At 44.2% G+C, this 23,679-nt stretch overlaps 1 protein-coding gene across 1 annotated transcript in view; it reads left to right on the top strand.

The window, feature by feature from the left end:
• WNT9B (Wnt family member 9B) overlaps window positions 1-23,302 on the top strand; it is a 28,037-nt gene extending 4,735 nt beyond the window's left edge. The window contains exons 2-4 of the mRNA XM_063138148.1: window positions 34-290; window positions 1,323-1,588; window positions 22,826-23,302. Coding sequence (XP_062994218.1) covers window positions 34-290; window positions 1,323-1,588; window positions 22,826-23,302 — 1,000 coding nt within the window. The remainder of the gene's footprint in view (window positions 1-33; window positions 291-1,322; window positions 1,589-22,825) is intronic.
• Window positions 23,303-23,679: the final 377 nt, after the last annotated feature.

Genomic DNA, 23,679 nt, shown 5'->3' with positions numbered 1-23,679 from the left:
AAGACATGACTGGTTTTTTCCTTCCTCCTCTAGCTTGACTGGGAAAGAAGCATTAACTCAGTTTCCGCTCCTGGGGACTTCAAAAAACCTTGCCCACTGGAAAGCTCACTTGAAGCAATGTGACCTGCTCAGGCTTTCCCATAAGCAGAAAAGGCTTTGCCGTCGGGAACCAGGGCTGGCTGAAACCTTACGGGATGCCATCCGACTCGGTGTCCTTGAATGCCAGTATCAGTTTCGCAATGAGCGCTGGAATTGCAGCCTGGATGGAAGGGCAGACCTCCTGAGGCGAGGTATGAATGGCAACCCCAATGGGAGACCAAAGCAACACATTGATTTCCCCCTTCTTTTACTCTAAAGTAAGTGCAGGGCCCCCGGTCAGGATCAGCACCACGGTATTATTGCTGTAGTTCTGATCTTGTTCAAGGGGGGGGGCACCTCAGAAATTCAAATTTCCAACAATTGATCCATTAAAACAGGTGTACAACTGCCAAGTGACCCATGAAGTCTAGGGGTTTCTGTCCAAAGACTGGAGATAACAGCAGGGTTTCCCACATCTGTGTGCATGGGTGTGTGTGTGAAGAGAGGGTGTGTGCGTGTGTAGGGAAAGTATATGGGGAAAGTTTTTTGTGTGTGTGAAAGGAAATGTGTGTGTGTGTGTGTGGCAGGGGAGAAAGAATGTGTGTGTGACAGGAAAGGTCTCTCTGTGTGTGTTGAGGGAAGTATCTCTGTGTGGAGAAAGAGTATGTCTGTGTGTCAGGTGGAAAGTGGGTGTGTGCATGGGTGTGTCTGTGTGTGGATGGGAAAGAGTGTGTGGGGTCAGGTAGCTAGAGTGTCTGTGTTAGAGAGGGGAACTGTGTAGAGAGTGTCTTTGTTGGTTGGGGAAAGATTGTCTGTGTGTGAATGTGGAGTGGAAAGTCTGTGTTAACTGTTGTGAACCGCCCAGAGAACTTCAGCTATTGGGTGGTATAGAAATCTAATAAATGAATAAGTATGAGTATGAGGGAGCATGTCTGTGTGTGAGCATGGGGGAGAAGTCCATCTCTGTGTGAGTGTGGGGAAAGTGTGTGTGTGTGTGTGTGTGTGTGAATGGGGGCATGAGTATCTGAGCATTGGGGGGCTGCAGGGGAAGAGTGTGGGGAAGAGATTTATCTGTGTGTGAGCATGGGGGAAGTGTGTGGGTGTCTGGGTGTGAAAGAATATGGTAGGGTGTAGTGTGAGTGGGGAGGAAAAAGTTCTGTGTTTGGGGGAAGAGTGGGGGGCAAACTGTCCTCATTGCCTAATAGCTTTCCCTACTCTTGGTTGCTTGTCTTCCGTTCTCCCAGGTTTTAAGGAAACAGCTTTTCTGTATGCAGTGTCTTCAGCAGCACTGACTCATTCCCTTGCTCGGGCATGCAGTGCTGGGCGGATGGAGCGCTGCACATGTGATGACTCGCCGGACTTGGAGAACCACAAAGCATGGCAGTGGGGAGTGTGTGGAGACAACCTCAAGTATAGCACCAGGTTTCTGAAGAACTTCCTGGGCCAGAAAAAGGTTGGGAAAGACCTGCGGGCCAAAGTGGATATCCACAACACTAACATGGGCATCAAGGTGAGACTGAAGGCCTTGTGGGACTTGCCAGGAGAAAGAGACGAATGGCAAATGCAAAAATATCTTTGGTCATCTTGCCCCCTCCCCCAGTCTCAAAGTAGATACTGGAATAACATACCTGTGTCTTTTTCTGAGGACTATAGTCAGAGCAGTGAGCTTTTCACAGTTACATTATGCAGATTTTTATACCTTAATGCTGCATTGTAGGGTTACCAACAACCAGCCCATTTGACATTCTTGTTTCCAGTTCAGTTTCAGTTATGCCGTAGAACAAACCAGCCCCTTTTAATATATCTGGCACACGTGTAGTAGTAAAGAGCATGTGCCAGGTGCTTTCCCTCATCTCTGACTAATTGCAGCTTACCCCATACTCTCCCTTGATGGATTGAAGTAAACCTGTCTGGATTACTGGATTCAATCATCCTTATTTACCAGGACTGTCCCAATTTTCTGGTACCTGTCCATCGTAAATCACTGTCTGTATTCTGCCTTTGGGAGAATTTTGGAAATGCATTTTAAAAATCCTGCTACTGGGTCCAGTTGCTACCTGTAATTGTAGTTCTTTGAGTGGTCATCTATGCATTCACATATAAAACCTCTGCACCTGTGCAGAGCTTTGATTTGGGAAGCTTTTATAGCTGAGGAGTTTTGGTGGGCTTCCCCCACTATCTCAGTGCACATGTCCCTAGTGGGTCCCTGCTTATTCCTTCAGTTCCTTGAGACAAACAGTGCAGCCTCATAAGTGAGAGAAAATTACAAAAGAATACCTTCAGTATCCACCATCAGTCTTGAGTTTGACACCGAGGAGGGGACAGTGAGTAGATTGTGTGAATGCTTACGCAACCGCTTGAAGAACTATAGTTACAGGTAGCAATATGTCTTTCTTCTTCATGGTCTCTATGCCTTATACATATTTACGAGTAGCATCAGGGAACTTTTCACTGTAGGATAGTTCCTAGGTCCCAGCTTGGAGCAAGGTAACATCTGTCACCTGATCTTCCACTCTGTCATGTGGAGAGCTGTCAAGTCTGGATGTCAGATCCAACCATTTTCTCTGGTGAGGACTGATAGTGTTTTTTAAAAAGTTTTTTTTTTTAAAAAAAAAAAGTTTTTTTGTTTTTTTTAAAAAAAGGAAATTTAAAGGCACAATTGCAAATAATTCCAACATGGAAAAAAGATAGAAGACAATAGAAGAAACCAATATGACTCCACAAAAAGCTTAGGAATGACCTGAAAACAAAAAAGGATACATGTAGGAAATGGAAGGAAGGCCAGGCTACAAAAGAAGAGTACAGACAGGTAGCACAGAAGTGCTGAAATGGCGTCAGGAAAGCTGAGAATGAGCTGAGACTAGCGAGAGATGCTAAAAGCAATAAAAAGGCCTTCTTCAGGTATGTACATAGTAAAAGACAGAGGAAAGTAATGGTGGTTCAACTAATTAATGAGGATGGCAAATTAATAACATATGACAAAGAAAAGGTCAAAATGCAGATTATGAAGAAGTCAATCTGTAAGCACCTTGAAAACAATGCAGTGATTACTGGAAACCAGCATGGAATTGTTAAGAACAAATCCTGCCAGTCTAATCTGATTAACAAACTAGCTAAAAGTTGGCTAGATGGAACAACTATTAGGTGGATCCACAGTTGGCTACAGAATCGGACTCAAAGAGTGCTTATCAATGTTACCTTCTCAAACAGAGGAGGTAATGAATGGGGTACCACAGGGCTCAGTCCTGGGCCCAGTGCTCTTTAACATTTTTATTAATGATTTGGATGAAGAGGTGTAGGGAATGCTTATCAGATTTGCAAATGACACAAATTGGGTGGGGTAGCTAATAACCTGGAAGACAGAAACCAACTTCAAAGTGATCTTGATAGGCTGGAGTGCTGAGCTGAAAATAACAGAATGAAATTTAATAGGGGTAAAAGCCAAGTTCTACACCCGGGAAAAAGAAACCAAATGCACAGTTACAAGATGGGGGATACTTGGCTCAGCAATGCTACAAGCAAGAAGGATCTTGGAATTGTTGTAGATCACAAGCTGAATATGAGCCAACAGTGTGATGTGGCTGCAAAAAAAGCAAATGGTATTTTGTGCTGCATTATTAGGAGTAAACTTCCAAATCACACAAGCTACTTGTTACCCTCTATTCAGCACTAGGCCTAATCTTGAGTATTGCATCCAGTTCTGAGCACCACATTTCAAGGAGGATGCAGCCAAGCTGCTGCTGCTGGTGGGTCAGAGGAGGGCAATGAGGATGATCAGGGTTCTGGAAACAAAGCTCTATGAGGAGAGACTGAAAGAACTGGGCATGTTTAGCCTTGAGAAGAGAAGATTGAGGGAAGACATAGTAGCACTTTCATATTTTCATATATTTCTCTATGCCTTCGACAACAGCGACAGCTAAGGATAGTGTGTCTCCTTTGAATGAATACTTGGAGGCGGTAATGGGCTGGATAAGGAAAAACAAACTGAAGCTGAATCCAGACAAGATGGAGGTGCTCACTGTCAAAGGATGCAAACTGGGTTTGGAGGTGTGTCAACTGGTTCTGGATGGGGTTATACTCCCCCTGAAGGACTGTGTTCGCAGCTTGGGGGTGCTTCTGGATCCATCGCTCCAAATGACAGCTCAGATAGATGCAATGGCCAGGAGTGCCTACTATCAGCTTTGCCTGATACGCCAGCTGCGCCCCTTCCTAGAGTTGGAAGACCTAAAGACAGTAGTGCATGCACTGGTAACTTCAAGGCTCGACTTCTGCAATGCGGTCTACATAGGGCTACCTCTGTGCCTAGTCTGGAAACTTCAATTAGTCCAAAATATGGCAGCCAGGCTGGTCACTGGTACACCTAGGGGTGAGCACATTACACCAGTTTTAAAATTTCTTCACTGGCAGCCAATTAGTTTCAAGGCGAAGTACAAAGTGTTGGTTATTACCTTTAAAGCCCTACATGGTTTGGGTCCAGGCTACCTGCAGGATCGCCTTCTCCCGTACAATCCGCCCCGCATACTCAATTCCTCTGGGAAGAAACTACTTCAGCTAGCAAAAACTAGATTAACAACTGTTACCCAGAGGACCTTCTCTTCTGATGCTCTGACTGTGGAATGGCCTGCCGGAGGAGATTCGTCAACTTGACAGTTTTTGGAATTTAAAAAAACTTTAAAGACTGATCTATTCTGGCAGGTCTATCCAGTAAAGTTTTAGAATGTTTTTAGGATGTTTTAATCATGTATGGTATGTTTTAAATCAGTTTTTAATGTGTATTTTATATCATGTTTTTATACTGTTTGTTTTATACTTTAAATGGTTTTAGTTTTTGTGAACCACCCAGGGAGCTTCGGCTATTGGGCAGTATAAAAATGCAATAAATTAAAAAAAATGGATAGACCTCTATGCTCTCAGTCACAGATGACCGCTGCCATGCGGTCTTTGGAGGGTGGCGAGACCAAAGGGTAACACCTGAATTAGTAGGCGCCGGTACCAATGGCAAAGTGGAGGTAGCATTGGTGCGATTGCTGTATGGCAATGTGAAAACATGTGTCCTCGAGGTTGGTAGATGTTGTGTCCAGTGATGTTGTGTCCCTCCCAAGCCCTTGTACTTTCAATAGGAGGCAAATGATGAGGCTTGCTGAGTAATCCAAGTAGTCTTTATTAAGCAACAAATTTCTCTTTAACCTGAATAGAGTCTACGTCTTTGAATCAACGCCCTAAGCAATTACTATGCAAACTAAGCAAGACAATAGTCCGTTCAAGAAGAGAGAGAGGAGTTACCTCTCAAATGCCTGTAACTTCAAGGCACCTGGTGTCGTGGCAGCTTCTGGTGCAATCTCTTCGACTTTCTCACAGCCTCTTTATGCGCTGTGCGTTTGAGCTTCTGGTGGATTCTAGCATCAGTTAGTGTTTCAGAATGCTCACCCCCGGAAGCTCCCTCGTTTCCCTCTGAGGGTGTAGGATTTGGCCTTGAGGAGATAAGATCTGGAGTGGGCTGATTTATTTATTTATTTATTTATTACATTTTTATACCGCCCAATAGCTGAAGCTCTCTGATTTCCAGCTGAGGAATCTCCTGTGAGAGCTTGCTCCCCCACTGGTATGACAAAGAAAAGGCTGAAGTGCTCAATTCCTACTTTGCCTCAGTCTTCTCCCAAAAGCGGATCCATGACCCCCCTGGAAAAAGTGAAGCAGAAGTTGAGGGGGCAGGATTACAGTTTGAGATTGATAAACAAATGGTCAAAGAACACCTAATTTCCTTGAATGAGTTCAAATCTCCAGGGCCCGATGAACTGCATGCTAGAGTAATGAAGGAGCTAGTGGAAGAACTCTCAGAACCCTTGTCTTTGCAAAAGATTTTGCCTTGTCTTTGCAAAATCATGGAAGATGGGTGAGGTGCCGGACGACTGGAGGAGGGCTAACGTTGTCCCTATCTTCAAAAAGGGCAAAAAGGAGGAACCTGGGAACTACAGACCAGTCAGTCTGACATCCATCCCTGGGAAAATTCTGGAGCAGATGATAAAGAAGTCAATCTGTAAACACCTTGAAATCAATGCGGTGATCACTAGAAGCCAACATGGATTTGTCAGGAACAAGTCCTGTCAGACAAATTTGATCTCATTTTTTGATAAGGTAACCTCCCTTGTGAACCGTGGGAATGCTGTGGACGTCATATATCTTGACTTCAGCATAGGCGTGCGCAGCACATTTCATTAGGGGGTTCAGCCAGGGATTATTTTTTTTTAAGGTAAACATTGATTAAATATATAGTAATAAAGGACTTTTTTTTCATTCATCAAACAAACAAAATAAACGAAAACTGAAGTAAACTGTATTTTTTTTAATTAACAAGTAATCTGTACTTTAAAAATACACATTTTAAAATGCAGACTCTGAATACTATTTTTTGCTGTAGTGATAACCAGGCATATATAAAGATACAGTCAATTTTCACCATCTTTAAATTTAATCAGATAATGACCTAATCCAAACTTACTAAAACAGATTCACATTTAAAACAGATTCTATCACATTAACAACAATGATTGTCATCTTAAGTTCCAGCACCATACAGAGAATACACCATATATCAAATGCCCTAATAATGATTTTAAAAGATTGCCCTGTGTGCTGCTGAGCAAAGAATTTGGAATGAGGTCCAGGAGAGAGACTTCTGGGGTGAATATAGTGAGGACGAGGGGTGGCTGCGAGCCTAGCGTAAGAGAGGGCTGGCTGGCAAGATTTGGAGAACTTGGGGGAGTGTAGGAGATCTGGAACTAGGGGCATCTCTGGAAGGCCGCGAAGGGGCTATTGGCAGAAGACAGGAGATGAAGGAGAAAAGAGAGGATGGGAAACCGTCACAAGGGCACATCAGTCTTCTTTACTGATCAATTGTAAGCCGCTCCGGGAGACTTTTAGGCTGAGGTGCGGGATAAAAATACTCTAAATAAAAATACTCTAAATAAAATAAAGACAAAAGAAGAGGATTGGCGTAGGGGGAGCCCTGGGGAAAGAAGAGAGAGAAATGCCCCTATGTGTGGGGTAGAAGAGGGAGAGAGGGTGCAGACAGGAGAGGTATGAGTGTCCCGGAGGGGAGAGGAAACAGAGGTAATGTTTAGCCTTGAGGAGAAGCCTGAGGGGAGACATGATAACACTCCTCAAATAATTGAAAGATTGACACACACAGAGGAGGGCCAGGATCTCTTCTCGATCATCCCAGAGTGCAGGACATGGAATAATGGGCTCAAGTTACAGGAAGTCAGATTCCAGCTGGACATCAGGAAAAACTTCCTGACTGTTAGAGCAGTATGACAGTAGAACCAGTTACCTAGGAAGGTTGTGGGCTCTCCCGCACTAGAGGCATTCAAGAAGCAGCTGGACAACCACCTGTCAGAGATGCTTTAAGGTGGATTTATTTATTTATTTATTTATTTATTTATTACATTTTTATACCGCCCAATAGCCGAAGCTCTCTGGGCGGTTCACAAAAATTAAAACCACAATAAAACACCCAACAGGTTAAAACACAATTACGAAATACAGTATAAAAAGCGCAAGCAGGATAAAACCACACAGCAAAGTTGATATAAGATTAAAATACAGAGTTAAAACAGTAAAATTTAAATTTAAGTTAAAATTAAGTGTTAAATACTAAAGTGCATTGAGCAGGACTTGATGGCATTATAGACCTCTTCCAACTCTATGATTCTATGATTCTATGAAAACAGTAGTGTAGATCCTGCCTGAGACACCTGGGCCCTGTACACCTAGGAAACCCAATGCATGTTGTTCAGTATCTAAATTATAGCCAGCTCTTGCCAGGGCTGGCCCAAGACATTTTGCTGCCCAAAGTGGAATAGCAAATGACATGACCCCCCACCCCCAAACTCACAGTGCCAAGCCAGTAAAGTCATTTTGGCACTTGAGGCCAGTGGACAACAGTTTATTATGCCATAATAAAGTTGTGAGTCTTCCAGATCTCACAGGATACTTTACAGCTTTTGAACACAAAAGAAGAAGAGGACTATACCACAACCTGGCCTTGTGGGTCATGGAACCAGCAAGTCCAGTCCAGAAAGGAAATCCAGACACAAGCAATTCAAGCCAAACCACACCACATACCCACATACTGTATTATTTTGCCCCAGTCCAAACATTGGTGCTCATATCCCTTTTTGCTGCAGTGCCACTTCTGCCCCCTTGACCCAGATAAGGGGCCTGGGCAGCTTGGAAGAAGCAACAAGTAAAGAAGGCCTCTGGCACTCCATTGAACATGTCAACAGCCAGTCCACCCACTCCTCCCCTTCCCAGGAGTCACGCTGCCTATAATGGCAAAGTATTGTAATTGCCAGGGCATCTCTCTCTGCATAATCAGGTAGTAGCTTACAATGGTGTTAAGCAATTTTAGAAACCATATGTAATAGTCTTATAGACCCCTTTATGTCTTAAAATGCGTTGCTTCAGTTCAAATGGCAGATATATCTTCCACACTGACAGCTGCTACATTCCTGATACTAGACCAATAGTATATATATGATTCAACACATGTGAGGAGTTTCACATTTTAAACTCATTTAAGGTGCAAGCCTGTGCATATTTAGAAAGAAAAGAAGTCCTATAATTCTCAGCATACCCCAGCCAGCCATGCCAGCTAGGGGATTCTAGGAGTTGAAGGACTTTTTTCTGTCTAAACATGCATAAAATTGTGCCTTTAACTTATGTCACACTAACAGGAATCAAATAGGATTTCCTTCTTCAGTGGGACACACTTACTTAGGAGTAAGTACCATTTTGTTATAGGAAAGGATAATATATTTTAATTAAAATTTAAAAATAACTATCACCTGGTACAGAGTTTTCCTATGGAAGACCTGGCTGGTTCACTGTTGTAATTATTTGATTGGGACTGAAGTAGAGGGGCACTAATTTTGCTGTACTTATTGTCTATAAATATGGTTAAATATCCCAGTGTGGGATGTACTTATTGTCTTTAAATATGGTTAAATGTCCCACAGTTACCTTGCTATTCTATTTCTACAATTCTTTTTCTCCTGTCCTTTCTTCATCCTCTCTTCATTTTCAGGCTGCATCCGGTGCACATTTACCTCAGAGTAAGTTTGATTGATCTCAGTGGGGCTTACTTCTGAGTAGACATACATAGGATTGTGCTGCAGCTCTGTTTTAAAGTGACACAAGATACACACATACCATATTTACCAAAAGAATGGCTTGAAAAATAAATATTGTAGAGCTAGGAACAGTGTAGCAAAAAGCAACTAAAATGTTCATTGGGCTTTAACAACCTTAGCGAAAACAGCTGAACCCAATGGAAATTTTTATGCAGGTAAGTGATCACCCAGCCACTCCCTACATAGGTGGAAGGGGGTGGGAGAAAGGGGATGTCTGGCAGGTTCTGAAAAAGCCCAGGGCAGCCAAATAAAGCCACGTGCACGCACGCACATTGCAACTGGAAAAAGGATTTGCATTTGAGGCCAGGGCAGGAGGACATTGCAGCAGCTGGAGAAAGATGGGGCGCGAGGTCTGGGCAGGGAACAACCTCCGGGGAAGCTGTGTGCAGCATGCACTGAGGCTGGAGTTAGGCAGGCGCCCGGCGCGAGGCCTGTACAGGGAGCAACCCCCAGGGAAGCCCCCCCAGGGAAGCCATGTGCGGTGTGCACCGAGGCTGGAGATAGGTGAGGCGCCCGGCCGAGGCCCGGGCAGGGAGCAACCCCCAGGGAAGCTGCATTCAGTACGCGCCCTGGCTGGAAAAGGAGTGTGTGTGCCTGGGCAGCCAAATTGCCTAGGAGGCGCCAAGGCTGGAAAAAAGGGACTGGCCCAGGCAGGGACAAGCAAGGCCCCTGATTGTAAGCCCCACCGCTGGCCGGCCTTCTCCCCCTCACCTCCTTCGCACGTGGTGCTCTTCTCTTCCGCCTCGCTGCTGCTGCCAGCTCTCCTCCACTCTCCATTGCCGTCAATGGGTACTGGTGCTGCTGTTGCTTTTTTCTTCTATTCTCTCCCTCCCTCCTTCCTCCAGATTGGTCGAACTGGGTTTTTCTGGGTTTCGTTACCCTCGCAGCAGCAGGCGGCAGCTGACCATATATGGGGGAGCTTGGGCTAGAGCAGCGGCTCCTTGCTTGTCCTCTCTCCCTGAAGTTGCTCGGCAGGGACGGGGCAAACATGGCGGCAGCAGCGTATTAGGGGGTTCGGCTGAACCCCCTGAACCCCCTGTCTGCACGCCAATGGACTTCAGCAAAGCTTTTGACAAAGAACCACATGACATTCTGATTAACAAACTAGCTAAAAGTGGGCTAGATGGAACAACGATTAGGTGGATTCACAGTAAGCTACAGAATCGGACTCAAAGAGTACTTATCAATGGAACCTTCTCAAACTGGGGAGAGGCAACGAGTGGGTTACCGCAGGGCTCAGTCCTGGGCCCAGTGCTCTTCAACATTTTTAGTAATGATTTAGATGAGGAGGTGCAGGGAACGCTGATCAAATTTGCAGATGACATAAAATTGGGTGGGATAGCTAATACCCTGGAAGACAGAAACAAACTTCAAAGTGATCTTGATAGGCTGGAGTGCTGAGCTGAAAACAACAGGATGAAATTTAATAGGGATGAATGCCAAGTTCTACATTTAGGAAATAGAAACCAAAGGCACAGTTACAAGATGGGGGATACTTGGCTCAGCAATACTACAAACGAGAAAGATCTTGGAATTGTTGTAGACTGCAAGCTGAATATGAGCCAACAGTGCGATATGGCTGCAAGAAAGGCCAGTGCTATTTTGTACTGCATTAATAGAAGTATAGCTTCCAAATCACGTGAGGTACTGGTTCCTCTCTATTCGGCCCTGGTTAGGCCTCATCTAGAGTATTGTGTCCAGTTCTGGGCTCCACAATTCAAGAAGGATGCAGACAAGCTGGAGCGTGTTCAGAGGAGGGCAACCAGGATGATCAGGGGTCTGGAAACAAAGCCCTATGAAGAGAGACTGAAGGAACTGGGCATGTTTAGCCTGGAGAACAGAAGATTGAGGGGAGACATGATAGCACTCTTCAAATACTTAAAAGGTTGTCACCCAGACGAGGGCCAGGATCTCTTCTCGATCCTCCCAGAGTGCAGGACACGGAATAACGGGCTCAAGTTAAAGGAAGCCAGATTCCAGCTGGACATCAGGAAAAGCTTCCTGACTGTTAGAGCAGTACGACAATGGAATCAGTTACCTAGGGAGGTTGTGGGCTCTCCCACACTAGAGGCCTTCAAGAGGCAGCTGGACAACCATCTGTCAGGGATGCTTTAGGGTGGATTCCTGCATTGAGCAGGGGGTTGGACCCGATGGCCTTGTAGGCCCCTTCCAACTCTGCTATTCTATGATTCTATGATTCCATGATTCTATGGTACAGTCTGGCTGGTTTCTGGTGCTGTATCTTCTAGTTCTGAATCTGATTCTGATTGATTACCTGAAACCCCTTCTCCCGAAACAGGGGCAGCAGGGTTAGACATCACAGTAGAGATGAACAAATTCCCTCAAGAGAAGAGGGGCAGGACGGATGCAGCAAAACCATGTGGAATTTCCTGGGAGAGATGAACAGGTTCAGTTCTCAAAGGTCTGTGACTGGCCAAGTCTTCCATTCTTTTTTAGTAACTGAAGTAGCTTGCATAGAAACCATCCAGAAGGTGAGCTCATGGGACAGGTTCGATTGTCCCTTTCTCAAGGAGTGTTTGAACTTTATGATGAGTACAGGAGAAGGAGCAGTTGATAACATGGGGAGGGCATCAAACTTGATATGATAGAGCCTCTGGACTATGGCCAGGACACAGGAATCTGATGTCCTGTCTGCTGCCGCTGCAGCTGCTGTAATGTGGATGGCTGGTGAGGTTTGTATGGAATTGATGAAGGCTGGAACCAGCGTCATTGTCTGGGAGGCTGTTGAGACGTAAAAGCCATCTTACATGCACAGTTCGGGCTTTCTGTACTGCATCTAGAACATCATTGGTCCTTGTATTAAATAGGCCTTGTCCATCAAAAGGCAAGTCCTCAATGCGACTTTTGATCTCTTGAGGGAGGCCAGCGGATGTCAACCAGGCATGGTGACAGAGGGCAATGGATCCGACATGTACCTTTGAGTAGCAGCAAACTTGGTGGCACAATGTAGTTATTTGCTACTTATATAATTTTGCAACTTCATCTTGGAAGAGCTGAGCTGGTTCCTTCTTGTCATCAGGGAGATGCTCAAGAAGATGGGCGATCTCATCCCACAACAGCAACTGATACTGTGACATTGCCACCAGATACCCGCATCGATGTGGAGGAATATATTCTCCTTCCAATTAGATCGAGGCACCTTGTCCATTGGGGAAGAATGCGCCTGACAAGCCTTGCTCTGTGCAGCTTCCACAACCATTGAGTTTGGAGCTGGATGTTTGTACAGATATTTGGCAGTGGACTGTTGCAGATTATACATATCCTTCCTCGCTGTGGAAGGAGATTTCCATGATTGCTTAATGATTTCCTCCAAAGCTGGCAACAGATGAAAGGCCACTGGTTGAAACAGCTCTGTGTTTACCACATCAAAGACAGTGTCTTGAATGGTGGAAGCCACCTGATGAATCTCTAAGCCTAATGCCTGTGCCATCAGTAGGATCTGGTTGGCCAATTGTCCCAAGGGAGGTATGGCCTCATTAGAACTGGCGAATGCATCTGGGGATGAGATGCAATGTGGTGTCTGATTGGTAGCCCTACATCCAAGACATTGGAGAATCTCTTGGCGGAATTTGGTCTGGTGGTTGCTGTTCAGTATACTTGATAGGCAGCAGCTGGATGGCATCAGTATAAGTTCATTGGCTGGGACGTATCATGGCTAAGAGTAAAAAAGGCAATGCAGTCTGCAATTGTGCCTGCAACTCAGCTGGCCGAAAATTTCGCTGCTGCCAGTTAGTTGGTAGAACAGGCTTGGATGGTGGAGGCTGTACAGGCAGCATGCAGGGGGGCACTGGTGGGGCAACCTGTGAATCTGGTGCTTTGGATAATGTAGCTGATGGGCAATGGCGGTACTGATTTTTTCTCCAAAAAGGAGGCTCAGTGTATCGCTGGTAATATGAACCATGCAGGTCATTGCAATAACCACCTCAACCATGGGGTTGTGCATACTGCCTATATCTGTAAGTACGTCTGTCCCAGTTTGAGAAAGGGGATCACCAGAGTGCCCTCTTGCCAAAGATGCCACTGAAAACATGGAATCTGGTGAATTCTGGCATCAACGCTCATGTCTGTATGGGCGAGGTGATGGTATCAATAGTCTTGGAGGCAAGGAACCTTGGATCTCGCCCTGCAATGTGAAGGTTATAGGAACCAGATTCACTGTCGGGATGGGCGACAACATCAGTGGAGTAGCTAGAGTTGTCAGTCCCAACACAGGTGAATGCATTTGAATATTTGTTGTTACAGAGGTGGGAAACAAAACCTCAGCTGAGGATTGATCCGGAGCAGTCTGTGCAGTGGCCAGAGCTATCGGCAACTCATCTCAGGTTGGGATTGCTGGAGATGGGACATGTACTGGCCTATCATGGTCTTGAGGTGCTCGCAAAGAGTCCAAAGGAGCTGGTAAGCCCAGTGCTCGATCCCGAGCAAACTTGTGAGAGTCTTTTGAGGGCTTTTTCTTTTTCTTTTTGAGTTCTGTGGACGGGAAACTCACCTGCTTAGAAGGCTTTTGCCATTTTTGCCATTTTTCTAGCCAGTGTCAGCATCAAGGATCCAACAATTTAGCCACTATACCACACTGGCTCTCATAAGTGATGTATAGAGACCACGAAAAGAACTACAAGTTCCAAATCTTATTCATGGTCCACAGAGCTTGAGAATCCAAAACCAAATATTTGTTTCGATACAATAAGGGGAATGAGCAGGGGGTTGGACTCAATGACCTTGTAGGCCCCTTCCAACTCTGCTATTCTATGATTCTATGATTCTTTGAAAATAAACTCAAGAGAGCCCACTACGGATACATTCATAGAATCATAGAATAGTAGAGTTGGAAGGGGTGTAAAAGGCCATCGAGTCCAACCCCCTGCTCAATGCAGAAATCCACCCTAAAGCATCCCTGACAGAGGGTTGTCCAGCTGCCTCTTGAAGGCCTCTAGTGTGGGAGCGCTCACAACCTCCCTAGGTAACTGGTTCCATTGTCATACTGCTCTAACAGGAAGTTTTCCCTGATGTCCATCCGGAAACTGGCTTCCTGTAACTTCAGCCTGTTATTCCGTGTCCTGCACTCTGGGAGGATCGAGAAGAGATCCTGGCCCTCCTCTGTGTGACAACCTTTTAAGTATTTGAAGAGTGCTAACATGTCTCCCCTCAATCTTCTCTTCTCCAGGCTAAACATGCCCAGTTCTTTCAGTCTCCCTTCATAGGGCTTTGTTTCCAGACCCCTGATCATCCTGGTTGCCCTCCTCTGAACACGCTCCAGCTTCTATGCGTCCTTCTTGAATTGTGGAGCCCAGAACTGGACGCAATTCTCTAGATGAGGCCTAACAAGGGCCGAATAGAGTGGAACCAGTAGCTCACATGATTTAGAAGTTATACTTCTATTAATGCAGCCCAAAATAGCATTTGCCTTTCTTGCAGCCCTATCGCACTGTTGGCTCATATTCAGATTGTGATCTACAACAATTCCAAGAGCCTTCTCGTTTGTAGTATTGCTGAGCCAAGTATCCCCCATCTTGTAACTGTGCCTTTGGTTTCTATTTCCTAGATGTAAAACTTGGCATTTATCCCTATTAAATTTCTGTTGTTTTCAGCCCAGCACTCCAGCCTATCAAGATCACTTTGAAGTTTGTTTCTGTCTTTCAGGGTGTTAGCTATCCCACCCAATTTTGTGTCATCTGCAAATTTGATCAGCGTTCTCTCCACCTCCTCGTCCAAATCATTACTAAAAATGTTGAAGAGCACTGGGCTGAGGACTGAGCCCTGCGGTACCCCACTCGTTACCTCTCCCCAGTTTGAGAAAGTTCCATTGATAAGTACTCTTTGAGTCCAATTCTGTAGCCAACTGTGAATCCACCTAATCGTTGTTCCATCTAGCCCACTTTTCGCTAGTTTGTTAATCAGATTATTATGGGGCACTTTGTCAAAAGCTTTGCTGAAGTCAAGATATATGACGTCCACAGCATTCCCACAGTCCACAAGGAAGGTTACCCGATCAAAAAATGAGATCAAATTAGTCTGACAGGATTTGTTCCTGACAAATCCATGTTGGCTTCTAGTAATCATTTCATTGTTTTCAAGGTGTTTATAGATTGACTTCTTTATAATCTGCTCCAGAATTTTCCCAGGGATGGATGTCAGACTGACTGGTCTGTAGTTCCCAGGTTTCTCCTTTTTGCCCTTTTTGAAGATAGGGACAATGTTAGCCCTCCTCCAGTCGTCTGGCACCTCACCCATCATCCATGATTTTGCAAAGATAATAGACAGCGGTTCTGAGAGTTTTTCCACTAGCTCCTTCGTTACTCTAGGATGCAGTTCATCGGGCCCTGAACTCATTCAAAGAAAGTAGGTGTTCCTTGACCATTTTTTTTATCAATCTCAAACTACAAACCTGCCCCCTCAACTTGTGCTTCACTATTCCCAGGGGGGTCATAGAGCCGCTTTTGGGAGAAGACTGTGCCAAAGTAGGAATTGAGCACTTCAGCCTTTGGTTTGTCATTTGTTATCGATTTGCCATCCTCATTAAGCAGTTGAACCACCATTTCCTTCCTCTGTCTTTTACTACTCACGTATCTGAAGAAAGCTTTTTTTATTGCTTTTAGCATCCGTTGCTAATCTGAGCTCATTCTTGGCTTTAGCCTTCCTGATGCCATTTCAGCACTTCTGTGCACCAGTCTGTACTCATCTTTTGTAGCCTGGCCTTCCTTCCACTTCCTATATGTATCCTTTTTTTGTTTTCAGGTCATCTCTAAGCTTTTTGTGGAGCCACCTTGGTTTCTTCTGTTGTCTTCTACCTTTCTCCTTGTTGGAATTGTTTGTAATTGTGCCTTTAAAATTTCCTTTTTTAAATACTCCCACCCATCTTGCACTCCTTTTCTCATTAGGCTCACTTACCATGGGACCTTACTTATCATGGTTCTGAGTTTATTAAAATTAGCTTTCCTAAAATCCAGAGTACGTGTACGGCTACACTCAACTTTTGCCTCCTTTATGATCAAGAATTCAAGTATGACGTGGTCACTTTTCCCAGAGTTCCCGTAATTGCTTTTGGCAGTATTTGTCTCTAAACAGATATCAGGGTAATTGAAGTCCCCCATCACTACTACATCACACTTCCTTGAAACACTGGCAATTTGTTTCTCAAAAGTTTCATCCTCGTCTTTTCCTTGATTGGGTGGTTGGTAGTAGACTCCGATTATCATGTTCTTTTTATTCCTTGCCCCATTTATTTTAATCCAGATGCTCTAGATGGGGCTCCCAGTCTGATCCGCCTGTATTTCTGTGCAGGGATAGGTATTTTTAACATATAGTGCAACTCCACCTCCCTTTCTATTTCTTCTGTTCTTTTTGAACAAGTTATATCCTTCAATTGCTATATTCCAGTCATGGGAGTCATCCCACCAAGTTTCAGTTACACCTATCAAGTCATATTTGCCTTCATGTAATAAAAGTTCAAGTTCGTTCTGTTTGTTTCCCATGCTCTGGGCATTAGTATATAGACATTGAAGACCATATGTTTTATAGTCTGGCTTCGTTCCTACATTGTTGTAGGAACAATTGTCCAAGAACTGGGAGGATGGATGAGAAAACTACTTGGGCCCCAAAGTTCTTCAGTTTCCTTCCCAGAGCTTCAAAGTCTGACATGATTTCTTCGTAGCTCCACTTAGCGTCATCATTTGTTCCCACATGGATGAGAAGAAAAGTGTATGTGTCCATGGGCTTTATGAGTTTCAGTACCCCTTCAGTCACATCTCTAATCTGTGCTCCAGGGAGACAGCATACCCGGAGAGTCCGTGGGCCTTCACGACATACTTGGGTTTCAATCCCACGCAGCAGGGAGTCTCCCACAACGACTACTCTTCTCTTCTTCTTGGTCGACCGACCTTCTGCCTTTTGTTCACTGTTGCATGATGTCTCCTGTAATTCTTTCTCTGCAAACTGTCCTCCAGTCTCATCCTCCAGTAGCTGAAAGTGGTTGCTTAACTCTAACTTCTGCTCCTAACTGTCACTCTTTTCCAGGGAGTTTCCTCTTTATTGGCTTTTCTCACCTCAGCATACTGTACTTCTGCTTCAGCTGGCTGTTGCTCTTCAATAACTTGTGCTTCTTGTTGCTGTTGCTGTTCCACCATTCTGTCTAAGAACTCCTCGTCTTCTCCAATTCCTTGGAGGGTGGACACTCACCACTCAAGTCCTCTCACTTTTTCTTCCAAAAGTCCCACCAGCTGGCACTTGTTGCAGGTATACACCATGTTTGATCTCAGGCAGGAACACGAACATTGCACACACTTTGCAGGTCACCACTGCTAGGGACTCCTTTCCTTCCATATTGTCTATTTCTGCTTTGTTTTTTTCCTTTCTGATTATAGTGAAATTGCCTGTGCTTTGTCCTGTCCTCTCTGAAGGTGCCCAACTATATGAGTATGTCATAAGAGAAGAAAAAGAATTTTTCTTTATTTTTTGTTTTTGTTGTTGGTTTCCCCCCTTGTTTTCCCCCTTAGAGACCTCCCCCTTGACCTCCCCTGCTGAACTCCCCCTGTCAAACTCCTGTTTGTTCCTCCAGTTCACTCGCTCTGATCGCTCGCTCTCTGGGAGCTGGCTTACTTTTCTAGCTTCTAGTTCAGCTGGGCCAGCTGCTCTTCTCTGCTTCTGTTCAGCTCCAAGTCAGGAATCACATTCTTCTTCTTCTTCTTCTTCTTCTTCTTCTTCTTCTTCTTCTTCTTCTTCTTCTTCTTCTTCTTCTTCTTCTTCTTCATGAAATCCACTAAATTATCAGCAATAACTTCAGCAGGTTTTTTTATGTTTGAATCTTTCTCTGGAGTGAAGTGGTACAGATACCTTCCATCTGGCTCGCTACATACAGAATAATGCTGTTCTTTCATGATGCTGGGGAAACACCGATCGGAATTATCAGCCTTCAGCATAACTTTAGTTGTGTCTTGATGTCCATCAAAGAAGATGCAGTCAATTGTACTCTTCTTCTTGGGCCCTCTTGACTTTATTATGATCCCTACAAATGTCTTGTCTTGTCCAGTAACTAAGCCAGCATCAATAAAAGCTGCAGTGGTAATGGCAGCTGTGGCACGCAGGCCAACACCATACCTGATGCTCTGCATAGCAACATTGCGTATTTCCAATGTGTTGTGCTGTTTATTTTTATTTGAAGTAGAAGATGTACTTGGCAATTCTAATGACATTCCATAACTTTCATCCTTTCCATCTTCAGGATCAGTAATTTCTTCTTCATCATCAGTGGAGAAAATTACTTCATTTGACGATATTGAAACATCTGGCTTAGTCCTCTGCTTATATTCAGAAAGTCTTCTCCTCTCTTCTTGCCGTTTCTGCCTTTTGACTTGTCTGTTATGTTTGGACAAATCTGGCAGACCAATTTGATGTGGTCCAATAGAACCAGCCTTGTCTCTCTGACCCTTAATGAAAGCAAATTCATTCACAGGGATCTTAAACTCTGTACGACATATACATTGGATATAAGCTACCTTTTTGCAGTCTGCAGCACAGCCTGCTTCACAACAAAGCACAATTTTACACTTGCAGTTAAGGATGTCAAAAAGCTTGTCAAGTTTTAATGTGAAAGCCTCTTTGGTTTCTAGCTTTCCCCTACCAAGCGATATATTCTTAGCCTGCTCCCAGCTGTCTTGAATCTTATGTAAGATTCTAATTTTTGAATTTATAACAGGGACTACAAAAGCACTGTTAGCAAGTTCCCACTTCTCAATCACTTTAGGATAAATGTCCTTTGCAAGACTGATTGCTGGATAGTTTCTAGCATCATAGAATCATAGAATAGCAGAGTTGGAAGGGGCCTACAAGGCCATCGAGTCCAACCCCCTGCTCAATGCAGGAATCCACCCTAAATCATCAGCACTTTGTTCTCGTAGCAATAATCCATATCTCAGGACATCTCGCAGAGTTGGTAGTTCAGAAGGCAAGAGGTCTTGACCAGTTCCAATAAAATTGCTTATATGAGTGAATGTTCCTTGTCTAGTTTTTCTTTTTGAAGCCATTTTATCACCCCAAACAAAGATTTCAATACAGTCACACTAATAAAATTTTCACCCGCAAGGAAGAAAAATAATTTTAAAGATGAATTTACATAGATACTTTCATAAAAAGCATATCATCTATATAAATAAAAATGAAAAAGACCGTTCGTTACTGTCGTTATATCTCCGAAAGTTCTTCACCGATTGCTTTGAAATTTTGACACAGCGTTGCGTTCGAATACGCGAGCGTTGTTATATAACTATGTTCTCTATGGGGTCAAAGGTTTGTCTTAAAATCGAAGAAATAAGCCTCCTCAAACCAGTCCTGCTGATCATTGTGACATCACCAACCAGTAGGCCAATCCGCTGCCTCTGCCTCCTCTCCTATTTGCATGTACTCTCGCAATTGGCTGAGTGAATATAGATGTCACACCTGTGACAGTTACACGTTCTGAAGAAAGGTAACTTCCAGGAGTTTCCAGTAACCTCCTCACGGTAAAAACATGCTTTTATATCTCCAAAAGTTCTTCACCGATTGCTTTGAAATTTTGACACAGCGTTGCGTTCAAATACGCGAGCGTTGTTATGTAACTATGTTCTCTATGGGGTCAAAGGTTTGTCTTAAAATCGAAGAAATAGGCCTCCTCAAAACCAGTCCTGCTGATCATTGTGACATCACCAACCAGTAGGCCAATCCGCTGCCTCTGCCTCTTCTCCTATTTGCATGTACTCTCGCAATTGGCTGAGTGAATATAGATGTCACACCTGTGACAGTTACACGTTCAGAAGAAAGGTAACTGCCATGAGTTTCCACTAACCTCCTCAACGTAAAAAAAAACTTTTTAAAAAACCAAACAAACTGCTTTACTTCATTCAAATAATGCCTCGCAGAAGATCACACTTAGGTCGTTGTACTCGCGGAGCGGAAGCACTGCGACGAGAAATTGCAAATCAGACTCAGGAAGAACGGGCTTCAGCAAACGAGAAAAAAAGAAAAAGAATGCCTCAAATACGTGCCAAGGAACTAGCCAAGCAACGTTCAGCCAGACTTGAGGATGCACGGTTGCGAGCACGGCAATCGCGTACTACAGCTACAGATCTGCTTTGTTCTCAACATAATGAACGCGAAAGGCTGAGAGGGGCTGAAAGACGTCAACGAGAAACAGCACATCAGCGTCAAACACGACTCCGTGGTAAACAATCACACGATTACAATCGCCTTGCATTCCGGTACAACCCAGCTGATGATTATAGTTTGAGGCGGCATGTTCTCATTGGCACTATGACTGAAGTGTGTCCTTATTGCAAGGCTCTTAAATTTAATGGAGAAACAAAAGGAATGTGTTGCGCTGCTGGAAAAATTAAACTGCCTCAATTTGGAGAACCACCAGAGCCATTACAACCTTTGCTTGCCGGATATACCGCTGAATCAAAGCATTTCCTATCTAACATCAGGAAATACAACTCATGCTTCCAAATGACGTCGTTCGGCGCAGAAATCATCACAGCTCCATTTATGCCAACTTTCAAAGTCAAAGGACAAATTTATCATAAAGCTGGCTCCTTCCTTCCGTTTCAAGATAGTCAACATAAATTCCTACAAATGTATTTCATTGGTGATGGCAATGATGAATTGAATGCTCGCTGCGGAATTTATACCGGCATAAAAAGGTCCATTGTTTCAAAACTGCAACAGCTACTTCACGAAAAAAACAATTTAGTACATTTGTTCAAAACAGCAATTGACATGATGCCATCTGATACACACAAGATTGTTATTCATGCTGACAAAACGCCTGCTGGAGAACATGTGCGAAGATTCAATGCTCCAACTATAGACGAAGTGGCAATTGTTATAGTCGGAGATCAAGCTTGACAGGACCTTTCAAAGGTGAAGATGTCCTCATTCCTCGCATTCCTATGATTCCAACAGATATGCCATTTCAATTTAAGAGATTGCAATTCCCAATTCGATTGGCGTTTGCAATCACCATCAACAAAGCTCAGGGCCAATCTTTAGAATTGTGCGGTTTAGATCTAGACACAGATTGCTTCTCACATGGACAATTATATGTTGCGTGTTCTAGAGTCGGCAAACCAGACAATCTCTATATCTACACAGACAATGGAACAACTAAAAATATTGTATATCCACAAGCATTGTGAAATTTAACATATTAGAAACATCCGCTTTGTCTTTTCTTTCTTTTCAATTTAACCAGACTGAGCCACAGCAACGCGTGGCAGGGTACAGCTAGTTTTACAAAATAAAAAGCATACAGATTAATTGGAAGTTGCATAAAAATGTAGAAAAAATGCCATTTTTACATGCTCATTTACCAAGCAAAATCAAATTATATCAATTTAACAAAAACGTTTTTTAAAATTCTCCAGTCAAGCTGCAATTTTTTAGCACCCCAATTTTTTAATTTTTTAATTCAGAAAATTTGACACGCCCTAGCCCCCCAAGGCCCCTCCTCTCCCTTCTTAGGGTTCTTAATCTTTAAACCAGGCTTGGACTGGACAGCCCTTCAAATAGAGACTGTCCTCTATAAACGGTCACATGGCCACCGTAATGTGGTCGAGTTCCATGATGGAAGAAAGGTAGGATATAAATGAAATAACAAATAAATAAAATAAAAATATTATCCGTTCTGAAGTAAATCCAACTGAATTCAATGGAACTTACTACCAAGTAAGTATATATAGGATTGCAACCTAAATAGAGTAACAATATGCCTTGATCATTCATGTCAGCAGTAGGCAACCTTTTTGGGCCCACAGGCACATTTGATGTTTTTAAAAGATGTCCCAGGCACCACCAAGAATTACAGCCGGGGGTGGGGGGAATCTTGGGACTGCCTCCCTTCTCTGGATTCTCACTTTTTGACAGGGGATCCTCCAACAAATTATAGAGGTGGGGACATGAGCCTCCTGCCAAAAAAACAGCTGGTGCAAGGCAAAAAACATAAAATAGGGGGCAAGAAAAGTGAGACTGCAGGGAAGAGAGGAAAGAAAAGTGAGAATCCAGAGAAAAGGCAATGGCCTGTTGGTCCCACTTTGCACATCCTACCCTGGCTTGGGGGTTGTCATGTTATGTAAACCCAGAGAGCATGGGTTATGTGAGGGCTAAACACAGGTTTGATGAAGTCTTTAAAAGCAGACCACTGCATGAACTAGAATGTGTTGATTTGGACTTAATCAAGACTGTGAGTTTCTTTCAGTTTAAACATGTTAAATTGATGTAACATAGCCAGAAACACTTCATGCACAAGACAAAGTGAGCTCCAGTCCACAAAAGCTTATGTCAGAATAACTGTGTTGGTCTTCAAAGTGGGAAAAGACTCCCTTTGCTTCTTAACTACACAGAAGTGTCTCTGAATTGTTGTGCAGATGTCATGACTAACAGGCAGGTTTGAGAGACCTGCAATATCTTCCGTAAAAAACTAGCTAATGGCCTAAACGGTCTTGTCTTCTAAATGTCCTGATTATCCCTGAAACTCTTTTTCCCTGTCCATCCTTTTTCCTCTTCCACAGGCTGTGAAAAATGGACTCAAGACCACTTGCAAGTGCCATGGTGTGTCTGGCTCATGCGCTGTGAGAACCTGTTGGAAACAGTTGTCTCCTTTCCACGAGATGGGAAAGCTCCTCAAATTACGCTATGATGGTGCCATCAAGGTCTTCAGTGCCACCAATGATGCTGTGGGCCACTCAGAGCTGGTGAGCCCACCGCACAATGGCCACTTGGCCAAAGGCCTTGCCTCTCCCCGCTCCACTGACCTGGTTTACATGGAGGAGTCTCCCAGCTTCTGCCGGCCCAGTAGGTATTCGGTGGGCACTGCTGGAAGGACGTGTTCCCGGGAGGCCAACTGTGACAGTCTGTGCTGTGGCCGAGGTTATAACATCCAGAGCCTCATGGTCGCCTTTTCCTGCCATTGTCAGGTGCAGTGGTGTTGCTATGTTGAATGTCAACAGTGCATGCAAGAAGAGGTGGTTTACAGCTGCAAACAGTAGGAAGGTGACTTTGGCAGCTGGATTAAGAGGACAGTTTCCTCTTTGGTTTGCATGCTTTGGACCCCCTTGGTACTTTGGTTTCCTCCTTCATATTGGGGATGGAAGTTAACGTGAGGGGAGCTTGCAATGTGCAGCAGTTATACGTCACCGGAGTTCTGTGTATGAGCCGGGCAAGGAGGAAGCATAGCAGCAGGAGCAGCCCAATGCCAGGTCTGGCTCTGCTGTGGGCAGGCTGACATTTCTAAAGAGTCAAGGACTGATGCTCAGAAGATAACTTTTCCCTATTGATTGGTCATCTAGCCTAGGACTGTGCCTGGGGGCAAGTGATCAAAGTCTCAGGCACAGGGTCTTTCCTCACCTGGGATCCATTTCTAAAT

Source organism: Elgaria multicarinata, chromosome 11, assembly GCF_023053635.1.
Source record: "Elgaria multicarinata webbii isolate HBS135686 ecotype San Diego chromosome 11, rElgMul1.1.pri, whole genome shotgun sequence".
NCBI classification, from domain to species: Eukaryota; Metazoa; Chordata; class Lepidosauria; order Squamata; family Anguidae; genus Elgaria; species Elgaria multicarinata.
This window is presented reverse-complemented; position numbering and strand designations above follow the sequence as displayed.